Here is a 21,962-nt window from a genome sequence, read left to right as displayed (position 1 = left end):
AAGCAAGAGATTCAGAGAGCGAGAGCCAAAGAGAGAGCTTGACACATTGGAAAGAATACAAAAACCAAGTAAACTAGAATGCTATTTGGCCCTAAAGAGAAAGTACAGTGGCAGAATACCTGACCACTGTGACTGACCCAAAATGAAGGAAAGCTTTGACTATGTACAGACTCAGTGAGCATAGCCTTTCTATTGATAGGCAGACCTGGCTCTCAAGAAAATACACTGTGCACACTGCCCACAAATGAGGTGGAAACTGAGCTTTTATTTTACCAGGTAAGTTAACTGCGAATACATTCTCATTTACAGCAATGACCTGGGGAATAGTTATATGGAGGGGGGATGAATGAGGCAATTTATACATTTGGTGATGATTAGGTGTGAAGGCCAGATTGGGAATTTAGTCAGGACACTGGGGATAACACCCCTACTCTTACGATAAGTGCCATGGGATATTTAGTGACCACAGAGAGTCGGGACACCCGTTTAACATCCCATCCATACACAGGGCAATGTCTCCAATAACTTTCCTGGCAACCAGTGAACCATAATGAGATTTGAAATGTATTTTATTATTTTGCAACTTTTGTGAGTAACGTTTACTGTTCATTTTTATTTCACTTTCATTTTCTGTTTGCCAAAGCAAGTGAATGTAAACATGTTTCCCATGCATATAAATCCATTTGAAATTGAGAGCCAGAGAGAGCAAGCCAGAGAGAGAACTACAGAGCCAGAGAGAACTACAGAGCGAGCAAGCCAGAGAGAGAACTACAGAGCCAGAGAGAGAACTACAGAGCCAGAGAGAGAACAACAGAGCCAGAGAGAGAACAACAGAGCCAGAGAGAGAACAACAGAGCCAGAGAGAGAACAACAGAGCCAGAGAGAGAACAACAGAGCCAGAGAGAGAACAACAGAGCCAGAGAGAGAACAACAGAGCCAGAGAGCGAAAGCCGTAGAGACAGGCAGCCAGCGAGAGAAAGCCCAAGAGGGACAGACAGGAGAGAGAAAGAGACAGACCGACAATGCAGAGCCTCACCTGTTTTGAGCCCCACATTTTTAGCAAAATAATAATAAATAAATAACAGGTTTTGCATGGCAGTAATACGTGTCACATCAGTTTGCAAACAATGTACAAAAACATATATATATAATTGAGTTAATTAAGCCGCATACAAACATGGCCTCTTTTTATTAGATTTTTTTTCTTAAGGCAGCTCAAAAATGCCGGCGTTTCAGCCTTGCTCAGTGCTTTCTGTGGCGGTGGGTCAAGCCAGCAGAAAATACAGAGCTTTGCGCTGTGATTGGCTCTGTGTTCTGTCACTCATGGGGAAGCTACGTCACCGCAAAGCGTAAGGTGATATACCTCGGAAATTCTAGCCCTTTGGCTACTGACATAGCGTTACATTAAAGTGCCCATCCAAGAAGGCTCAAGGTCATTGGCCACAGATAAAATGACGTCAAATCACGTTATATGTACAGTAGCTTTGATTGGACTGATCATGTCAAAATCATACTTTCAAAATCATAGCTAGCAGTCCTCATCATGTATCAAGTCGACAATCTACTGGCAAATCCTTTTCAATCCTTGTCATATGAAGAGAAATTATAGATAAAACGTATTGGTGCTCATCGGTTTAAGGGTCTCTTTTCATAGTTTAAAATGAGAAACATTGGCCATGCTGTCAAAGCACAATTTGTACTGAGCTCAAAACAACTTTAACTATGAACTGCAAAATCTGACTTTAGTGAGTTCAAGACAACTGGGAACTCGGGGAGGAAAAACTAGCTACGACTGGGAAAATATGTTTTGAACTTTCATCCAACTCAGAATTGTAAATGGGGAATCGGGCCTCTTTCCTGAAGATCACTGACGTCGTCATGAGTCTAGATTTTTTTTCTCCCCCTGAGTTCCCAGTTGTCATGAAAGCACCATAAATCCAGAGAATGCCAGACTTTGATAAAGTTTGATAACAAAATCTGCCCACGAAGGACCGCCACACCACCTTCCTGTTCAAGTGAACACAGCACAACAAGGTGAGTCCAAACATGTATTGTATGCTGCTGCATAAATTATGTAATATGCCAGGGAGATATTTATACTGTAGCTAAGAAATTAATACTAAGTGTATGTTGTGTAGTAAGCTGTTAGTAGCCCATGTGCCTCACCCTAACCATTTGGTCTATTTTTCACCTCTTAATTTCGCCTACTGTTCTGATTTGGTGCACAAGTAGCCTATAACCTGTTTTTGAAAAATGTAATCATCGACTATTGTAAGCTTTCATTGTCTGCTTATATGCCCCCTTTATTTATTCCACGGTTCTGACTTGGTGTACAGGAAGAACACTAAGAACGGTCCATGTTCTGAATTCTGTCGCTGTAAATTTCAAAATTGCTGAACAAATTGTCCTATTGACTACGTCCGTCCTAGCTTGATCATTGTCTTAATTGAAATTACAGATTGCCTTTTATCCACTTGTCGTCCCTTTATAACAGTTTGTACATCTCAATTGTCAGTAGAAACCACATTTGTTTAAGCAAGTCAGTCATGTCAGCTTTTTTTTTTTAAAGCCGTAAATGAGGCTGAACTGTTTCGCTGCCAGACAAGGCTCCGCTGATAGCCAGGTGTAGCAGTGGTATAGTGCAATTCATGTGTTGTTGTGCAGTGGCTTTGCTGGCATGCATCCTACTTCATATATTTTTTTTTGTCCCACCAAGATTTGCATGCTAAAATCGCAACTGGTTAAGACTACTGTATCATTGTAGATTTATCTGATGAGCAAGGTGTCTGTGGCAATGAGTCAGATGTCTACAGAACAGTTAGAACAGATCTATACTAATACACACTTTTCTATCTTATATGATTTAGTTTCTTTAACAATCTCAAGCCCAATGCCTAGGCTTAAAGAGGATATTTTAGTACACAAGCATTAGTAAGGTTTACTAAAAAATGCCCTCACACTCTGCAGCAGCACGTCAGCCACACCTGTGTGTTCGTTCTCACAGACATACGTCAGCTCTGTCTCCCGTCGGCTTGGACATTGAGCAAACAGTTCGATGTCGGCCCGGCCTTGATGAGGAAGTCGACCACCTTCAGGGTACCCCATCAGCAGGCCAGTCAGGGCGGTCTCCTGGGCCTCACCTGTCTGACCATTGATGTTGGCACCTGCAGACAACAGAGGGAGGATATAAGAGGGTTCTGCTTGGAACACACTTTAAAGTACCAATCTATTCCCACCGTTGGCTATTTCAATTTGTTTTGGAAAAGCCAAAAAGCCATCAACTCAATAAGTTTGAAACTGTATCTGAATATAACTTTATTTTGTTTCCAAAAGAGGGGTTTGATATTTTGCCTCAACACTGAGCTTTGATAGTAAATATGGTAGGTAAAGTCGTTCAACAAAAGCACTGGTTTATTTCAAACCCACACAGAGAAGCCCATACCTCTTGCCAAAAGCAGGGGGCTACCTAGGATAGGAGTGGGTGACTGGCAGGAGGCTACCTAGGATAGGAGTGGGTGACTGGCAGGAGGCTACCTAGGATAGGAGTGGCAGGAGGCTACCTAGGATAGGAGTGCGTGACTGGCAGGAGGCTACCTAGGATAGGAGTGGGTGACTGGCAGGAGGCTACCTAGGATAGGAGTGGGTGACTGGCAGGAGGCTACCTAGGATAGGAGTGGGTGACTGGCAGGAGGCTACCTAGGATAGGAGTGGGTGACTGGCAGGAGGCTACCTAGGATAGGAGTGGGTGACTGGCAGGAGGCTACCTAGGATAGGAGTGGGTGACTGGCAGGAGGCTACCTAGGATAGGAGTGGGTGACTGGCAGGAGGCTACCTAGGATAGGAGTGGGTGACTGGCAGGAGGCTACCTAGGATAGGAGTGGGTGACTGGCAGGAGGCTACCTAGGATAGGAGTGCGTGACTGGCAGGAGGCTACCTAGGATAGGGGTGGGTGACTGGCAGGAGGCTACCTAGAATAGGAGTGGGTGACTGGCAGGAGGCTACCTAGGATAGGAGTGGGTGACTGGCAGGAGGCTACCTAGGATAGGAGTGGGTGACTGGCAGGAGGCAACCTAGGATAGGAGTGGGTGAGTGCCTGGCAGGAGGCTACCTAGGATAGGAGTGGGTGAGTGCCTGGCAGGAGGCTACCTAGGATAGGAGTGGGTGAGTGCCTGGCAGGAGGCTACCTAGGATAGGAGTGGGTGAGTGCCTGGCAGGGGGCTAGCTAGGATAGGAGTTGGCAACTGCCTGGCAGGGGGCTACCATCTCCTCTTGGCCCTCTCATGCAGCCTCCATGAGTAGAGTGTGTCCCTCATCATTGATCTCCAGGTTTGCGTACCTCTCAATCAGCAGGGCAGCCAGCTATACGCGCGTGTGTGTGTCCCACACAGGCCGCCAAAAGATTCAGCAGGCATGTTGACCTGTGCCCCTTCTGTCCAACAGCAGCCAGTATCTGTGTGTGTACTCAACATACAATCTTCCATGAGTGCTGTGTGCATCTCATCAGCCCCTGCCTCTAACAGGAAACGCCATGTCCAGGTACGTCTGGACAAGAGGAACAATGATAAACAATGCTCTGGGTGCTTCTTCCTTACATTTCCTGTTTTAACATTCCCTCTTTGTCAACAGAAGTGACAATATTAGATCACTAATGCAATGTGTCAGATGTCTCCTGTGTGGATTTGTACAGTGTTACACAGGGAGTGGTGGACACCTTTGCTGATGAGGAACTGAACACACGTGTCCCCCTCTGCAGTCATCAGAGGGATTCTGATTATAAGACAAACAGCAGTGAGTGAAGTGGACACACGGAAACTCATGAGCAGCAATGTATTCAGAGAGAGAGACATGGTAGACAGCATGTGCATGACTGAATAGGTTAAAGTGGCAATATGTAACTTATTGGGAGACACAACCAAATGTTAGTTATAGATCTGTCATTCTCATTGAAAGCAAGTCTAAGACGCGGTAGATCTGTTGTATGCTATTTCTATGCTTCCCGTATTTGCATATTTTACTTTCGGTTTGTACACCAGATTCAAAAAGCTGAAAATACAATATTTTGGAAATATATTTCACAGTGGTTTAAATGGTACAATGCTTCTCTACACTAGATTATTGTCGCAAACTGTAATTAGGCAAACTTTTAGAATTTTAGCAACCAGAAAATGGACAAGCAACTAGCTACAGTTGAAGTCGGAAGTTTACATACACTTAGGTTGGAGTCATTAAACCTCGTTTTTCAACCACTCCACAAATGTCTTGTTAACAAACTATAGTTTTGGAAAGTTGGTTAGGGCATCTACTTTGTGCATGACACAAGTCATTTTTCCAACAATTGTTTACAGACCGATTATTTCACTTTATCACAATTCCAGTGGGTCAGAAGTTTACATGCACTAAGTTGACTGTGCCTTTAAACAGCTTGGAAAATTCCAGAAAATGTCATGGCTTTAGAAGCTTCTGATAAGCTAATTGAGATCATTTGAGTCAATTGGAGGTGTACATGTGGATGTATTTCAAGGCCTACCTTCAAACTCAGTGCCTCTTTACTTGACATCATGGGAAAATCAACATAAATCAGCCAACACCTCAAAAAAATGGCAGACTTCCACAAGTCTGGTTCATCCTTGGGAGCAAATTCCAAACACCTGAAAGTACCACGTTCATCTGTACAAACAATAGTACGCAAGTATAAACACCATGGGACCACACAGCCGTCATACCGCTCAGGAAAGAGACGCGTTATGTCTCCTAGAGATGAACGTACTTTAGTGTGAAAAGTGCAAATCAATCCCAGAATAACAGCAAAGGACCTTGTGAAGTTGCTGGAGGAACCAGGTACAAAAGTATCTATATCCACAGTAAAACGAGTCCTATATCGACATAACCTGAAAGGCCACTCAGCAAGGAAGAAGCCACTACTCCCAAACCACCATTAAAAAAACCAGACTATGGTTTGCAACTGCACATTGGGACAAAGATCGTACTTTTTGGAGAAATGTCCTCTGGTCTGATGAAGAAAAAAAAATAGAACTGTTTGGCTGTAATGACCATCGTTATGTTAGGAGGAAAAAGGGGGAGGCTTGCAAGCCGAAGAACACCATCCCAACCATGAAGCACGGGGGTGGCAGCATCATGTTGTGGGGGTGCTTTGCTGCAGGAGGGACTGGTGCACTTCACGAAATACATGGCATCATGAGGGAGGAGAATTATGTGGATATATTGAAGCAACATCTCAAGACATCAGTCAGGAAGTTAAAGCTTGGTCGCAAATGGGTCTTCCAAATGGATAATGACCCCAAGCATACTTCCAAAGTTGTTGCAAAGTGACTTAAGGACAACAAAGTCAAGGTATTGGAGTGGCCATCGCAAAGCCCTGACCTAAATCCCAGAGAACATTTGTGGGCAGAACTGAAAAAGCAATTGTAAGGAGCCTTACAAGCCTGACTCAGTTACACCAGCTCTGTCAGGAAGAATGGGCCACAATTCACCCAACTTATTGTGGGGAGCTTGTGGAAGGCTACCTGAAACGTTTGACCCAAGTTAAACAATTTAAAGGCAATGCTACCAAATACTAATTGAGTGTATGTGAACTTCTGACCCACTGGGAATGTGATGAAAGAAATAAAAGCTGAAATATATAATCCTCTCATATTATTCGGACATTTCACATTCTTAAAATAAAGTGGTGATCGTGACTGACCTAAGACGGGGCATTTTTACTAGGATAACATCAGCTTTCTTTAGCTTTCTCTTGAAGTCAGACTAGGGTCGCTAATGTTAGCTAGCTAGCTCTGGATGAGGGAAATTGGAGTCGTTGTCCACAAAGCAGCACTACAGCTGTCTAGCTCCCGCCTATCCTTTTTTTTGATTGGTGGATACATCTCATTATTTTAATACTTATTTTGAATATTCAATGAGGGTTGTTGACGTCAACGGCCTATATTCAGTGGAGAGGGATGCTATGCTTCTAGTCTCATGTCATGAATATGCATAGCCATCTCAGGACCACTCCGATGTAAAGTGTCCTACTAAAATCAGTACACTCGTAACAACTTAAGCATTACAAAACTTATATTGGCTCAAATAAACCTAACATATCAAATAAGCAAGTTTTGGGGTGACCAAATTCAACACTCTTAACTCTTCCGCAGTAATCTCGTACACCCAGGTACTTCTCTGCAGCTACCACCTACACTCATTAAAAACTCACATCGCCATTCCACTGGTTGGAATGGCGGTTGGAAGTACTGCCAAATCACCGGTTGGAAGTACATCACCGGTTGGAAGTACTGCCAAATTCTCTAAAATGAAATTGGTAGTGGCTTATGGTGGACATTCCTACGGTCAGCATGCCAATTGCACGCTCCTTCAACTTGAAACATCTGTGGTGTTGTGTGACACAACTGCACATTTTAGAGTGGCCTTTTATTGTCCCCAGCACAATTATTTTTTTTTGTTTTTTTGTTTGTTTTTGTGTATACACACACACTTGATTTTATATATATTTTTTCCCCCCTAACCCTACCACCCCTCCCCTGATTAGAGTAAAATAATGGACACCACTTAGGCTTCTATTTCCAGCTTATACATACTACATACATTTTACAATAGTTATATTTTGTTTGTTTATAGTCCCATCTTTTAGCTACCCTTAACTGGATGGTCTTCAGAAGTTTTGATTTAATATTTGCCGTATAAACTCAGCAGAAAAAGAAATCTTTCAAAGATCATTCGTAAAATTCAAATACCTTCACAGATCTTCATTGTAAAGGATTTAAACACTGTTTCCCATGCTTGTTCAATTAACCATGAACAATTAATGAACATGCACCTGTGGAACGGTCGTTAAGACACTAACAGCTTACAGACAATAGGTAATTAATGTCACGTATGAAAACTTAGGACACTAAAGAGGTCTTTCTGCTGACTCTGAAAAACACCAAAAGAAAGATGCCCAGGGCCCCTGCTCATCTGCGTGAACGTGCCTTAGGCATGCTGCAAGGAGGCTGCAGATGTGGCCAGGGCAATAAATTGCAATGTCCGTACTGTGAGACGCCTAAGACAGTGCTACAGGGAGACAGGATGGACAGCTCATTGTCCTCGCAGTGACAGACCACGTGTAACACCTGCACCGGATCGGTACATCCGAACATCACACCTGCGGGACAGGTACAGGATGGCAACAACAACTGCCCAAGTTACACCAGGAACGCACAATCCCTCCATCGGTGCTCAGACTGTCCGCAATAGGCTGAGAGAGGCTGGACTGAGGGCTTGTAAGGCTGGTCCTCACCAGACATCACCAGAAACAACATCGCTTATAGGTCCGTCGCTAGACTGGACTGGCAAAACGTGCTTTTCACTGACGAGTTGCGGTTTTGTCTCACCAGGGGTGATGGTCGGATTTGCATTTATTGTTGAAGGAATGAGCGTTACGCCGAGGCCTGTGCTCTGGAGTGGGATCGATTTTAGCGGTGGAGGGTCCGTCATGGTCTGGGGCAGCATCATCGGACTGCGCTTGTCATTGCCTGCAATTTCAATGCTGTGCGTTACAGGGAAGACATCCTCCTTCCTCGTGTGGTACCCTTCCTGCAGGCTCCTCCTGACATGACCCTCCAGCATGACAATGCCACCAGCCATACTGCTCGTTCTGTGCATTATTTCCTGCAAGACAGGAATGTCAGCGACGAGCCCGGATTTCAATCCCATTGAGCACGTCTGGGACCTGTTGGATCGGAGGGTGAGGGCTAGGGCCATTCCCCCAGAAATGTCTGGGAACTTGCAGGTGCCTTGGTGGAAGAGTGGGGTAACATCTCACAGCAAGAACTGGCAAATCTGGTGCAGTCCAGGAGGAAATGCACTGCAGTACTTAATGCAGCTTGGTGTCCACACCAGAGATACTGACTGTTTGATTTTGACCGCCCCTTTGTTTCAGGGTCACATTATTACATTTCTGTTAGTCACATGTCTGTGGAACTTGTTCATTTTATGTATCAGTTGTTGAATCTTGTTATGTTCATACAAATATTTACACATGTTAAGTTTGCTGAAAATAAATGCAGTTGACAGTGAGAGAACGTTACTTTTTTTGCTGTGTTTACACTACCGGTCAAAAGTTTTAGAACACCTACTCATTCAAGGGTTTCTTTTATTTTTACTATTTTCTACATTGTAGAATATTAGTGAAGGCAACAAAACTATGAAATAACACATGGAATCATGTAGTAACCAAGAAAAGTGTTAAACAAATCCAAATATATTTGATATTCTTCAAATAGCCACCCTTTGCCTTGATGACAGCTTTGCGCACACTTTGCATTCTCTCAACCAGCTTCATGAAGTAGTCACCTGGAATGTATTTCAATTATCAGGTGTGGCTTCTTAAAAGTTACTGTGTTTGAGCCAATCGGTTGTGTTGTGACAAGGTAAGGGGGGTATACCGATGATAGCCCTATTTGGTAAAAGACCAGGTCCATATTGTGGCAAGAACAGCTCAAATAAGCAAAGAGAAACAAAGTAATGATGGACTGTCAAGACATGAAGGTCAGTCAATAAGGAACATTTCAAGAACTTTTAAAGTTTCTTCATGTGCAATCGCAAAAACCATCAAGTACTATGAAAACTGTCTCTCATGAGGACCTCCACAGGAAAGGAAAACCCAGAGTTACCTCTGCTGCAGAGGATATGTTCATTAGTTACCAGCTTCAGAAATTGCAAACCAAATGATTGCTTCAGAGTTCAGACACATCTCAACATCAACTGTTCAGAGTAGACTGTGAATTAGTGCTTCATGGTCGAATTGCTGCAAAAAAACTAAAGGACACCAATAAGAAGAAGAGACTTGCTTGGGCCAAGAAACACCAGAAATGGACATTAGACCGGTGAAAATGTGTCCGTTGGTCTGTAGTCCAAATTGGAGATTTTTGTTCCAATCGCCGTGTCTTTGTGAGACGCGGTGTGGGTGAACGGATGATCTCTCTGAATGTGTATTTCCCCATTGTAAAGCATGGAGGAGGGGGTGTTATGGTGCTTTGCTGGTGACACTGTCTGATTTATTTAGAATTCAAGGCACACTTAACCAGCAGCATTCTGCAGCAATACACCATCTGGTTTGGGCTTTTTATTTTTTAACTAGGCAAGTCCGTTAAGAACAAATTCTTATTTACAATGACAGCCTACCGGGAACAGTGGGTTAACTGCCTTGTTCAGGGGCAGAACAACAGATATTTACCTTGTCAGCTCGGGGATACAATCCAGCAACCTTTTGGTTACTGGCCCAACGCTCTTCCTACCACCCCAGCACAAAAGTTCTGAACCTTTCCAATGTCATAGTTTCTAAAGATTGTAAAATAAAGAAACATTTTTGCTTAAGTTTTATATTATTGATCGATTGACTAGTACTTCAAATCACCCAATAGTGCTATTTGCAGAGTTAGCTCCAGGTAAATGTTGCAATTCTTCAGCCATTCCTGAACCTGCGACCAAAAACAAGCTAAGCAAATGATCTAATGATTCTCTTCGCAGAAAAATCTGCGGCGCTGGGATTGCTGTGTCCTCCATATACAGAATATAACATTCTATTGTTTGCAAGAATTTTATATAATAGCTTACACTGAAACTGTTTTGAATCTGGTGTCGTTTTGTGTATCAGTTCATAAACCATGTGCTATAGAATCAGTATATCAAAAATCTCTTCAACGATTTTGCAATCTATATGGCACAGCTGTCAATTTTTAGGTCTTTTAAATAAAGAAGTATACCAGTTTAATTTATCACAATTTTCTTAAACCAATTTTGGTCTTTAATGCAGGGCCGACAGACAAGTTCCTTACTTTCCCCCTTCCACTTGCCTCGTCCATTTTTGCGGTTATGCTGCAATTAGTTAGTTGTAAATTTGGGTAGAGCAGACGTTTCCATATATTGTCGTTATAAGCTTTTTGTGCGTATGGAACATTTCTGAATCATGGAACCAACACGTTTTATATTTTTGTTCTGTGTAGTTTAACACCATCTACTCTAATTTGCTCATGAAACATCAATTCAAGAAAATCTAAATGCATATTCCAATTTAAAGTGATTGAGACCAAATGATTGGCATGCAGACGCAGTTTGAATATTTCACTGGTGAAACCTGAATAATTATCATTCACGATTGACAGTGATGATGCCCTGGACTATTTTGAAGTTGGGTAAGCCTAACTTAGTGTTTGCAGATATTAAAAAATATAACGTTTCGAGACAAAAGGCAGATGTTGCAATTGGAGGATGAATTTTATGCATATTCTATAATGATATTCAATATGTCGGTACAAATGGAGAAATGTAATTTATTTGCATTGCCCTACGGGTGGTGGTTACAATGACCAGGGAAAATCCAGCCTGTTGTCCCCCATTTCGGTATTTTAAATGTGCTCGTCCTAACTGCATTCAGAGATCAACTCTGCAAACTTGTCTGTCTTGAAGGTGATAAAAACAGACAATTTTCGCTGGATATCCGTCTGTATCACAGTTAGCTCTGTAATTTTGTACCTTTTTTGTGTTTATTACGTTGGCAACAGGCCCGGTTTCCTCCATTTGATTGTGTTTTATAAAGCTAAATGCTGTTCTCTTCGTTGACTGTCACTTATCTCAGTGAATGATAAACTTTCCCTATTGACTCGCTGTTCTTGGTTTTGAATCTGAAATGTTTCTTCTGGCCAGGAACTGGCTAAATATGAAGAAATGGAAGGCCAAGTGAAACTGACTGAGGAAAGTGAGTCTGAATGAAACTAAAGCATTTCTGTCTTGGTCACCGTGTGATTGACTGCTGTGCATAGATTATAAGGCATTTCTAACGTTGTAAAAACAGATCTGCTCGAGGACGGATTCGGTGACAACCCATTATACCACTGCGTCATGGCAGAAATCCCCAGTGAGCCGCAGAGCAACAACGGTAAGAGATTCTGTATATCAAATGATCTTGTCTATTCCCTGGATCACACCTGTCCATCACAGGATTGGATGGATGTGTTGAGTGTGACAGACCGGTATTGTATTATAGCAAACTATATCTGATGGGCTTGACTGAAACGGTGCCTCTCCTAAGCATAGAAGAACATGTGGTGTGTAGCTACTGACCCTATGCCAAACATAAATCAAACCTGTAATTAGGGCTGTTACGGTGACCATATTACCGCCACACCTGCAGCCATGAGTCATGATGGCAGTCAAATCCATGTGACGATATTTAGGCTTCTCAAAGCTCTGATTCTGCTGATGGTCATTAGAAGCCTACCAAACTTGCTAATTGCCTGGTACTCGGCAGTCTATTGTCACTCTAACCATTCTGACATCAATGCAAATGTGGTGTGGAAAATCTAATCAAAAACTTCATGAGAGCTCATGAGTTCATGTTGCGCAACATTTCTATTGGCTATGCACTTGAGTGAGAAAACAGAGTGATGGCCTCTACTGAAAAGAGGAAGATCAGCTTTCTATTGGCTAGGCCTACTATATTTATTTCTCAACATTCCTAATATCAAGCGCATTGCTTCTCTGTACAACAGGAGTATAGCCTACCTGGCTAGCATGAAAATGAACCATGGGAAAAGCGTCCTCCATTCTCTATTTAAGTGCATAGATGACATGCATCCCCCTGCCCCCGTTTTGAGACAGGTGCATCATAATGGTCCATTCTAAATCAAAACAAATTTCACACATACATTATTTAGTGTATGTAAAGACTAAATTAAATCAAGAACAGTCTGATAGGTGACACTATTAGCCTACCACTTGTGAATGATGCCCAGCTTGTGTGCAGTAAGGCAATAAACTGTGCATCCCTTTTTTTGGGGGCAACTTTTTCAAATCCTACTGTAGTTGCACACCTCATGTAGCCTAGCTCATAGGCCCATATGTTTAAGGTTTGTATCACAACTAATGTGGCCAAATAATAACTTCTTTACAACGGGTGTAGAGCCTAACTGGCATGCATACGCAGCGCTTGAGGAAGAATTTTCACCATAAAAATGCACCTTTTATAATAAAATAAATACATGCATAATTGCATTTTGCGGTTACTTTTGAGAATTGAATTTTGGCACATTTGTGCTTATAGCCTACTGCCATCTGCACATCGCTGCACTTATAATGTAACTAAATAAACTATTAGGTGATGGCATTTTAAGCTAAACATTTTTGATCTGTTGCATCCGCCTCATTGCTTAAAGCTTTTTTGATGCTAGTGGTTGTCTTCATTTGGGATCTATTGCATCACACAACTGTCCCAGGCTATGTTTGGAATATTTTTTTCTCACACAGAATAGGTCAACGTTTGTACTATGGGGGATAGTAGATTGACATAGGCTAGTGCTTTTGTGGATAGTTCTTCCTATATCTTCAATGTGCGCCTCGGAATTGGATAAGGATGCATGTAGTTGTGTGCCTGATGTGTGTCTTCACTTGTAGCCTCTGAGAAAGACCCGATCACGTGATAGGCCGAGAGAGCCATGTAAGTGAGAGGTGCTTCGGAGCACGCAGCCGGGAGAAGGGAATTATAATGATTATATTCAGCCCAAGGGCACAACGGCCTCAGGCCGCAAAAGGCATGGATGTATTTAGGGGGTATTATGGCCACAGAATGTGGAAGCAGCCGGGAAATTCGAGGTATTATCAAGTGTTTGTCAAATTGTCAATGAGAGGCTGATGAAATGTGTGCAGCCTGCACAAATAACAAAGCAGAACTCATGCCTTTTAATGGCACTTTTTTCAAATCATCATTAGTTGCTTCATGCAACCTTGGAATATATCAAAATACAAACGTTGAGTTATATGTTTTCATCACAACTAAAGTTTAATTAAAAAAATATAAATTAAGCATATAGGAATACCTGTTTTTGTTAACAACTCAACACAGAATAGCCGCATGTACGCACTCCCCCAGAAATCTTTTTAATTTTTTTAATTGTACCTTTTATTTTACTAGGCAAGTCAGTTAAGAACAAATTCTTATTTTCAATGACAGCCTAGGAACAGTGGGTTAACTGCCTGTTCAGGGGCAGAATGACAGATTTGTACCTTGTCAGCTCGGGGATTTGAACTTGCAACCTTTCGGTTACTAGTCCAACGCTCTAACCACTAGGCTACCCTGCCTTTGAGAAAACATTTTATATTTTATTCAGCTATGTTCAATTGAATTCTTCAAATTATAAAATAATGCCATGGAATTCTAAGCAAATCTTGTCTGCTAAATGAACTAGTGTAGCCCACAGCCATATGACATACCCAGGTCAGGACCTAACATAAGGACAAGGTGTATGCTAATCTGTTCTTTTGAAATGGACTACATTTTCTTCATATCATGTTTCTTTAGACCAGTCTAAAATACATAGATGTATTGTGATGATGTACACTATATTACATGGATTTGTTAGACTTTTTCAAATGTAGATGTTCTTAAGGTCAGCATCAGTGGCTTGTAGGCTATGTGTGGAAGCCTGGAGATGCTAAATGCGTTTGTTAAATAACGGTCAAGTACCAGTTATTTGCTTGACAATCACCAGCTGACAAGATTTAATGACAGCCACAGTCCTCACTGTTAACCCAGTTTGTACTGCCCTTACTGTTAGCCCAGTGTGTACTTCCCTCACTGTTAGCCCAGTTTGTACTGCCCTTACTGTTAGCCCAGTGTGTACTTCCCTCACTGTTAGCCCAGTTTGTACTGCCCTTACTGTTAGCCCAGTTTGTACTGCCCTCACTGTTAGCCCAGTTTGTACTGCCCTCACTGTTAGCCCAGTTTGTACTTCCCCCACTGTTAGCCCAGTTTGTACAGTCATTACTGTTAGCCCAGTTTGTACAGTCCTTACTGTTAGCCCAGTTTGTACTTCCCTCACTGTTAGCCCAGTTTGTACTTCCCTCACTGTTAGCCCAGTTTGTACTTCCCTCACTGTTAGCCCAGTGTGTACTTCCCTCACTGTTAGCCCAGTGTGTACTTCCCTTACTGTTAGCCCAGTGTGTACTGCCCTTACTGTTAGCCCAGTGTGTACTGCCCTCACTGTTAGCCCAGTGTGTACTGCCCTTACTGTTAGCTTAGTGTCTACTGCCCTTACTGTTAGCCCAGTGTCTACTGTCCTTACTGTTAGCCCAGTTTGTACTGTCCTTACTGTTAGCCCAGTTTGTACTGTCCTTACTGTTAGCCCAGTGTGTACTGCCCTCACTGTTAGCCCAGTGTGTACTGTCCTTACTGTTAGCCCAGTTTGTACTGTCCTTACTGTTAGCCCAGTTTGTACTGTCCTTACTGTTAGCCCAGTTTATACTTCCCTCACTGTTAGCCCAGTGTGTACTGTCCTTACTGTTAGCCCAGTGTGTACTGTCCTTACTGTTAGCCCAGTGTGTACTGTCCTTACTGTTAGCCCAGTGTGTACTGTCCTTACTGTTAGCCCAGTGTGTACTGTCCTTACTGTTAGCCCAGTGTGTACTGTCCTTACTGTTAGCCCAGTGTGTACTGTCCTTACTGTTAGCCCAGTTTATACTTCCCTCACTGTTAGCCCAGTGTGTACTGTCCTTACTGTTAGCCCAGTGTGTACTGTCCTTACTGTTAGCCCAGTGTGTACTGTCCTTACTGTTAGCCCAGTGTGTACTGCCCTCACTGTTAGCCCAGTGTGTACTGCCCTCACTGTTAGCCCAGTGTGTACTGCCCTCACTGTTAGCCCAGTGTGTACTGCCCTCACTGTTAGCCCAGTGTGTACTGCCCTTACTGTTAGCCCAGGGTGTACTGCCCTTACTGTTAGCCCAGGTTGTACAGTCCTTACTGTTAGCCCAGGTTGTACAGTCCTTACTGTTAGCCCAGGTTGTACTGTCCTTACTGTTAGCCCAGGTTGTACTGTCCTTACTGTTAGCCCAGGTTGTACAGTCCTTACTGTTAGCCCAGGTTGTACAGTCCTTACTCGATACAGAGACACCTTTTTCCTTACAACAGTTACAGTGCATTCGGAAAGGACTTTTTCCACTTATTCTAAAATGGATTCAACTATTAAACTAACTTTTTCCCCTCACCAATCTGCACACAATACCCCATAATGACAGTTTCTTGGCAATTTCTCACATGGAATAGCCTTCATTTCTCAGAACAAGAATAGACTGACGAGTTTCAGAAGAAAGTTCTTTGTTTCTGGCCATTTTGAGCCTGCAATCAAACCCACAAATGTTGACGCTCCAGATACTCAACTAGTCTAAAGAAGACCAGTTTTAGTGCTTCTTTAATTAGCACAACAATTTTCAGCTGTGCTAACATAATTGCAAAAGGGTTTTCTAATGATCAATTAGCCTTTTAAAATTATAAACTTGGATTGGCGAACACAACGTGCCATTGGAACACGGAGTGATGGTTGCTGATGATGGGCCTCTGTTCGCCTATGTAGATATTCCATTAAAAATCTGCCATTTCCAGCTACAATCCTCTTTTACAACATTTCTGATCAATTTGATGTTATTATAATGGGCAAAAAATGTGCATTTCTTTCAAAAACAAGGACATTTCTAAGTGACCCTAAACTTTTGAACGGTAGTGTGTATATGTATTTATTTATATAAATGTGCAAAGATGTATATCTTGGTTTTGCTTAGTCATTATGTGTGTGTGTGTGTGTGTGTGTGTGTGTGTGTGTGTGTGTGTGTGTGTGTGTGTGTGTGTGTGTGTGTGTGGATTGAGGAAATTGATTTATTTAATCCATTTTAGAATAAGGCCGTAACGTAACAAAATGTGGAAAAAGGGAAGGGGTCTGAATACATTCCGAATGCACTGTATATTGATGTGATGCACAATGACATGACAGGGTGTCTGGGAGGAGACAAACATTTCAGTTACACTTTGGCACATTCTCTGAGAAGTAACTAGGTGTCTTGTTTGAAATGTTGTTGCTGTACACACAGAAACACATACAAACGCACGTCTCTCTGATCGAAAGGCCAGTGTGTGTATAGTTTCTAGGCCTACTCCTGTTGTGGATGTCACGCCGATGTAGGCCAGAAACACTTGTATGACACACAGTTGGAGGCTTCTCTGAGCCAGAGCAGGAGTATATCCCTGGAGCACCTGTATATCTGAGGATTGGCTGGATATGCTGAGTGTGACATACGAGTATTATAGCAAACTATCAGATGGGTGTGACTGACATGGTGCCTCTCATATACATATGTTTCTGCGCCATGAGAATCCCTAGTATGTACCTTCCCCTATGCCATACATACATCAAACCTGTTAACCCAGTTTGTAGAGGACATACAGTAATGTTCTGTCCTTACTCTATACAGACACACCCATTTCCTTACAATAGTTATGCTGTGATACATAATGATATGACAGTTGTCGTCTTTGAAACATTGTTGCTGTACGCTCACACATTTCTCTCAGCGAAGGCTGGTTTGTGTGTCTAGGCCTACTTCCTGTTATGGTGTGGATGTGACGCCGATGTAGGCCAGACTCGCACCCGCTAACCAACTTCCGTTGGAAGCTTCTCTGAGCCAGAGCAGCCTGTCTCCACGTGTCAGTTCTCACAACACAACCAACATCTCCTCTTTACACAGTCCCCTGGCAACCAGAATGAGTTAACCGCTGAAAGTATAATTGATCTTAACCATGGATTTATGCGCAGCTCTGCCCCCAAGTCCTAACCACCCGTAAACATTTCGGGAAATGCTCAACTGACCATAGATTAGCTACCTGGGTAACTCCGGTACGAGCTCTGTTACATTACATCGGGCTTGTTTTTATGTGTGTGGGTTTACTTCTGTGTCCAGCTCCTGTGGTGATTGGGTTTGCCATGTACTACTTCACCTATGACCCCTGGATCGGCAAGCTGCTTTACCTGGAAGACTTCTTTGTCATGGAAGAGTACAGGGGTAAGCAAAGTAACTATTTTCCTCTCCTACTCTGTCGCTCTCTTTCCTCCCTGACCTGACCAGTAACCATAATCTCTCCTTCTCTGTCATCCTTCCACCAGAGATCGGCATCGGCTCAGAGATCCTCAAGCTCCTCAGTGACGTGAGTAATTTAGGAGTTATGACCCTGTAAACATAGTAAAAACTAGATGGTAGCTGTCAGTCAGTTGTTACATGGCTCTGGCCAGAATCCTGTTGTAGGTCAATGCCTCTAACAGAATCCCATTTTGAGCCCATTTCAGTGAGTTATGATTTTTTTGTTGATTCTGTTCCTCTGTATGTTTTGTTTGGTTATTGCTGTTGAAATAATCAATGAATGTGCGTTGGGAAAAGAGAACATGTACACTATATATAGAAAAGGTATGTGTAAACCCCCTTCAAATTAGTTGATTCGGCTATTTCAGCCACACCTGTTGCTGACAGGTGTTTAAAATCGAGCACACAGCCATGCAATCTCCACAGACAAACATTGGCAGTAGAATGGCCTTACTGAAGAGCTGTGTGACTTTCAATGTGGCAGAGTCATAGGATGCCACCTTTCCAAATGTCTACCCTGCTAGAGCTGCCCTGGTCAACTGTAAGTGCTGTTATTGTAATGTGGAAAGGTCTAGGAGCAACAACGGCTCAACTGCGAAGTGGTAGGCCACAAGCTCACAGAACGGGACTGCCGAATACTGAAATCGTCTGTCCTTGGTTGCAACATTCACTACTGAGTTCCAAACTGCTTCTGGAAGCAACATCCGCACAAGATCTGTTCGTCAGGAGCTTCATGAAATAGATGTCCATGGCCGAGCAGCCGCACACAAGCCTAAGATCACCATGCCCAATGCCAAGCGTCAGCTGGAATGGTGTAAACCTCACCACCATTGGACTCTGGAGCAATGGAATCGTGTTCTCTGGAGTGATGAATCACACTTCACCATCTGCCAGTCCTATGGACAAATTTGGCTTAGACGGATGCCAAGAGGACGCTACCTGCCCCAATGCATAGTGCCAACTGTAAAGTTTGGTGGAGGAGGAATAAGGGTCTGGGGCTGTTTTTCATGGTTCAGGCTAGGCCCCTTAGTTCCAGTGATGGGAAATCAACAACACAGCATACAATGACATTCTAGACGATTCTGTGCTTCCAACTTTGTGGCAACAGTTTGGGGAAGGCCTTCTCTTGTTTAAGCAAGACAATGCCCCCGTGCACAATGCGAGATCCATACAGAAATGGTTGGTCAAGATCGGTGTGGAAGAACTTGACTGGCCTGCACAGAGCCCTGACCTCAACCCCATCAAACACTTGTGGGTTTAATTATGTGTGCTAACACCTGCTCTCCCTTCCTCTCTCCCCCTCAGATGGCATTCGAGACTCGCTGCAACAGCATGCACTTCGTCGTCGCCAAGGACAACCAGGAGTCAATAGAGTTCTACAAGCGTCGTGGGGCGGCCGACATCACTCTGGATGAGGGATGGAGACTCTTCAAGATCAACAAGAGCTCCCTCTTCAAGATGTCCTCCGGCTCCAAAGAGTGAGCTGGCCTCAAGACACATAGAAAGATGGACAAGAGTGACAGACTTGGTCAATTTATATTACTTAATTATTTGCCTGTCTTTCACTTCAGCGGTGGGGGGTGTGACTTCTGACAGTAGATTATTATTAAAAGGGGCATTAAACATGTGTGTGCACCAACTTTCTCAATCTAGTCACTCATTTAGGTCACGTATTTTATCTGAAGCCATCGTTTTAGTAGTTGTAGTTTATAATCAACACACCTTAGGATTCCTAGTGTTCTCTCAGTTCTGCTAATCAACACACCTTAGGATTCCTAGCGTTCTCTCAGTTCTGCTAATCAACACACCTTAGGATTCCTAGTGTTCTCTCAGTTCTGCTAATCAACACACCTTAGGATTCCTAGCGTTCTCTCAGTTCTGCTAATCAACACACCTTAGGATTCCTAGCGTTCTCTCAGTTCTGCTAATCAACACACCTTAGGATTCCTAGCGTTCGCTCAGTTCTGCTAATCAACACACCTGAGGATTCCTAGCATTCTCTGTTTCATTTATTGACCAATATATTTGACTATTCTATAATACAGTGATTTTTAAAATTATTTTTCTCTGTAGTTTGATTGTGTTTATGTTGGTGGTTATTATGTTCTATGGTGACTGATTTCTGTGGGGCTAGGAGGGAAGGGGGGTGAGTTCATTGCTTTACAATGAAATCCCTCCCCGTCATCCTCCGTCTCTCGTGGGAGTAATTTCAGAATGGTGACGTCATCAAGAAACTTAAATAACAGCCTTGTCCTCTTTCTCCTCCATCTCTCTTGTCCCCTCTGTCATACCTTCTCTTTGTGGAAGGGGGATGTGTGGTCTGTTATAACAGTCTATGGAGAGCAGAGGAGTGGAACACTGTTAGTTACTGCACTGACCTTGGAAAGGCGCCAAACTGTCACAGTATCTAATGCTCAGACACACACACATATCTTAGTCAGATCTAGCAGAAACCAGGGACGTAGAAATGCATATCAGTGGGATGTCTGGTGTTCACTGACTGTATTTTGAACATTCACTGCAGCAATGCCTAAACAACAAACACATCCAGAACCCAACCCTGTAGTGGCCCAGTAGAGTTTAGAGAATATTAAAAACACTGTCTCCTGTCCTGTCCTGTCCTCTCCTGCCCTTGCCCAGGCAGAGACAGATCCTCTGTGTGCTAGGAAGTGCGGAGAGTATAGGGGAGAAGAGACAGCATCCTTTATCCCCAGAGCTCTAAACGGTGCCCCGTTACTGACTAACCATTGGCATTTATTTAAAGACACACCAAGGAGATTAACTTTTTTATTTACAGAAGAACCTTGGTAACCTTCTATTCTAGCACACACAGGTGTTCATCACTCTGTTGTACAAATAGACACATAATCATGACCCCAGTGAGTCACAACCCCCACCGCATAAAGGTCAAGGGTCAAGTTACACCCAGAGACACTCCCACCCCCACCTCTGTACCAACTTGCCTATCCCACAGTAAGTGTTGGTCGAGGAGTTGGCTAAAGCACGTCAAGATGTGGGACCAGGCCAAATAGTAACTTTCCATATGTTTTTCTATGGTTAAATGTATTTTTTAAATATATATATATATACACACACACTACCAGTCAAGTTTGGACACACCTACTCATTCTAGGGTTTCTTTATTTTTACTATTTTCTACAATAGTGAAGACATCAAAACTATGAAATAACACATGGAATCATGTCCAACCAAAATATTTTATTTTTGAGATTCTTCAAAGTAGCCCCTTTGCCTTGACAGCTTTGCACGCTATTGGAATTCTCTCAACCAGCTCCGAGGTAGTCACCTGTAATGTATTTCAATTAACAGGTGTGCCTGGTTAAAAGTTAATTTGTGGAATTTCTTTACTTCTTAATGTGTTTGAGCCAATCAGTTGTGTTGTGTCAAGGTAGGGGTGGTATACAGAAGATGGTCTTTTACCAAATAGGACTAAGTCCATATTATGGCAAGAACAGCTCAAATAAGGACAGAGAAATGACAGTCCGTCATTACTTTAAGACATGAAGGTCAGTCAATCTGGAAAATTTCAAGAACTTAATGTTTTTCTTTGAGTAGGTGTGTCAATTTTTGACTGGTACTGTATGTTTCCAATATGTAATTTATAAATAATACAAAACATATGACTACATCATACAAACATTACTCCTGCCCACTAGCCCCCACCCCTATCACCCTTATCATGTTCTGCCACATGGCCTCAAACTACATGATTTTGTTTCTTTGTCGCCTACAAACTTTCAAATTGGAGGTAATAAAGCATTTGAACTTTCCATTGGGTGAACGACAAGAGGATTGGCTGATTTTCAGTTTGAGTATTGGGACCCCTTTTCCCACATTTTGTTACATTACAGCTTTATTCTAAAATCAATTCAATAGTTTTTTCCCCCTCGTCAATCTATACAGAACACCCTATAATAAAAAAGCAAAAACTGGTTTTTAGACATTTTTAAAATAAGAAAGATTGCATTTACAAGTATTCAGACCCT

The 21,962-nt window shown here is 42.7% G+C and overlaps 1 protein-coding gene across 2 annotated transcripts in view; it reads left to right on the top strand.

The window, feature by feature from the left end:
• Window positions 1-20,015, top strand: part of LOC109899230 (diamine acetyltransferase 1-like) — a 48,574-nt gene extending 28,559 nt beyond the window's left edge. For both annotated transcript variants that reach the window (XM_031835143.1, XM_020494285.2), the window contains exons 2-6: window positions 11,704-11,755; window positions 11,852-11,935; window positions 17,779-17,880; window positions 17,982-18,022; window positions 19,261-20,015. In XM_031835143.1, the coding sequence (XP_031691003.1) occupies window positions 11,725-11,755; window positions 11,852-11,935; window positions 17,779-17,880; window positions 17,982-18,022; window positions 19,261-19,437 (435 nt within the window). In that variant the 5' untranslated portion in view covers window positions 11,704-11,724 and the 3' untranslated portion in view covers window positions 19,438-20,015. The remainder of the gene's footprint in view (window positions 1-11,703; window positions 11,756-11,851; window positions 11,936-17,778; window positions 17,881-17,981; window positions 18,023-19,260) is intronic.
• The last annotated feature ends 1,947 nt before the right edge of the window (window positions 20,016-21,962 follow it).

The sequence above is a fragment of the Oncorhynchus kisutch genome, linkage group LG11 (genome assembly GCF_002021735.2).
Source record: "Oncorhynchus kisutch isolate 150728-3 linkage group LG11, Okis_V2, whole genome shotgun sequence".
In the NCBI taxonomy this organism is placed as follows: Eukaryota; Metazoa; Chordata; class Actinopteri; order Salmoniformes; family Salmonidae; genus Oncorhynchus; species Oncorhynchus kisutch.
The sequence above is the reverse complement of the archived record's forward strand: the minus strand, read 5'-3'. Positions and strand labels throughout refer to the sequence as shown.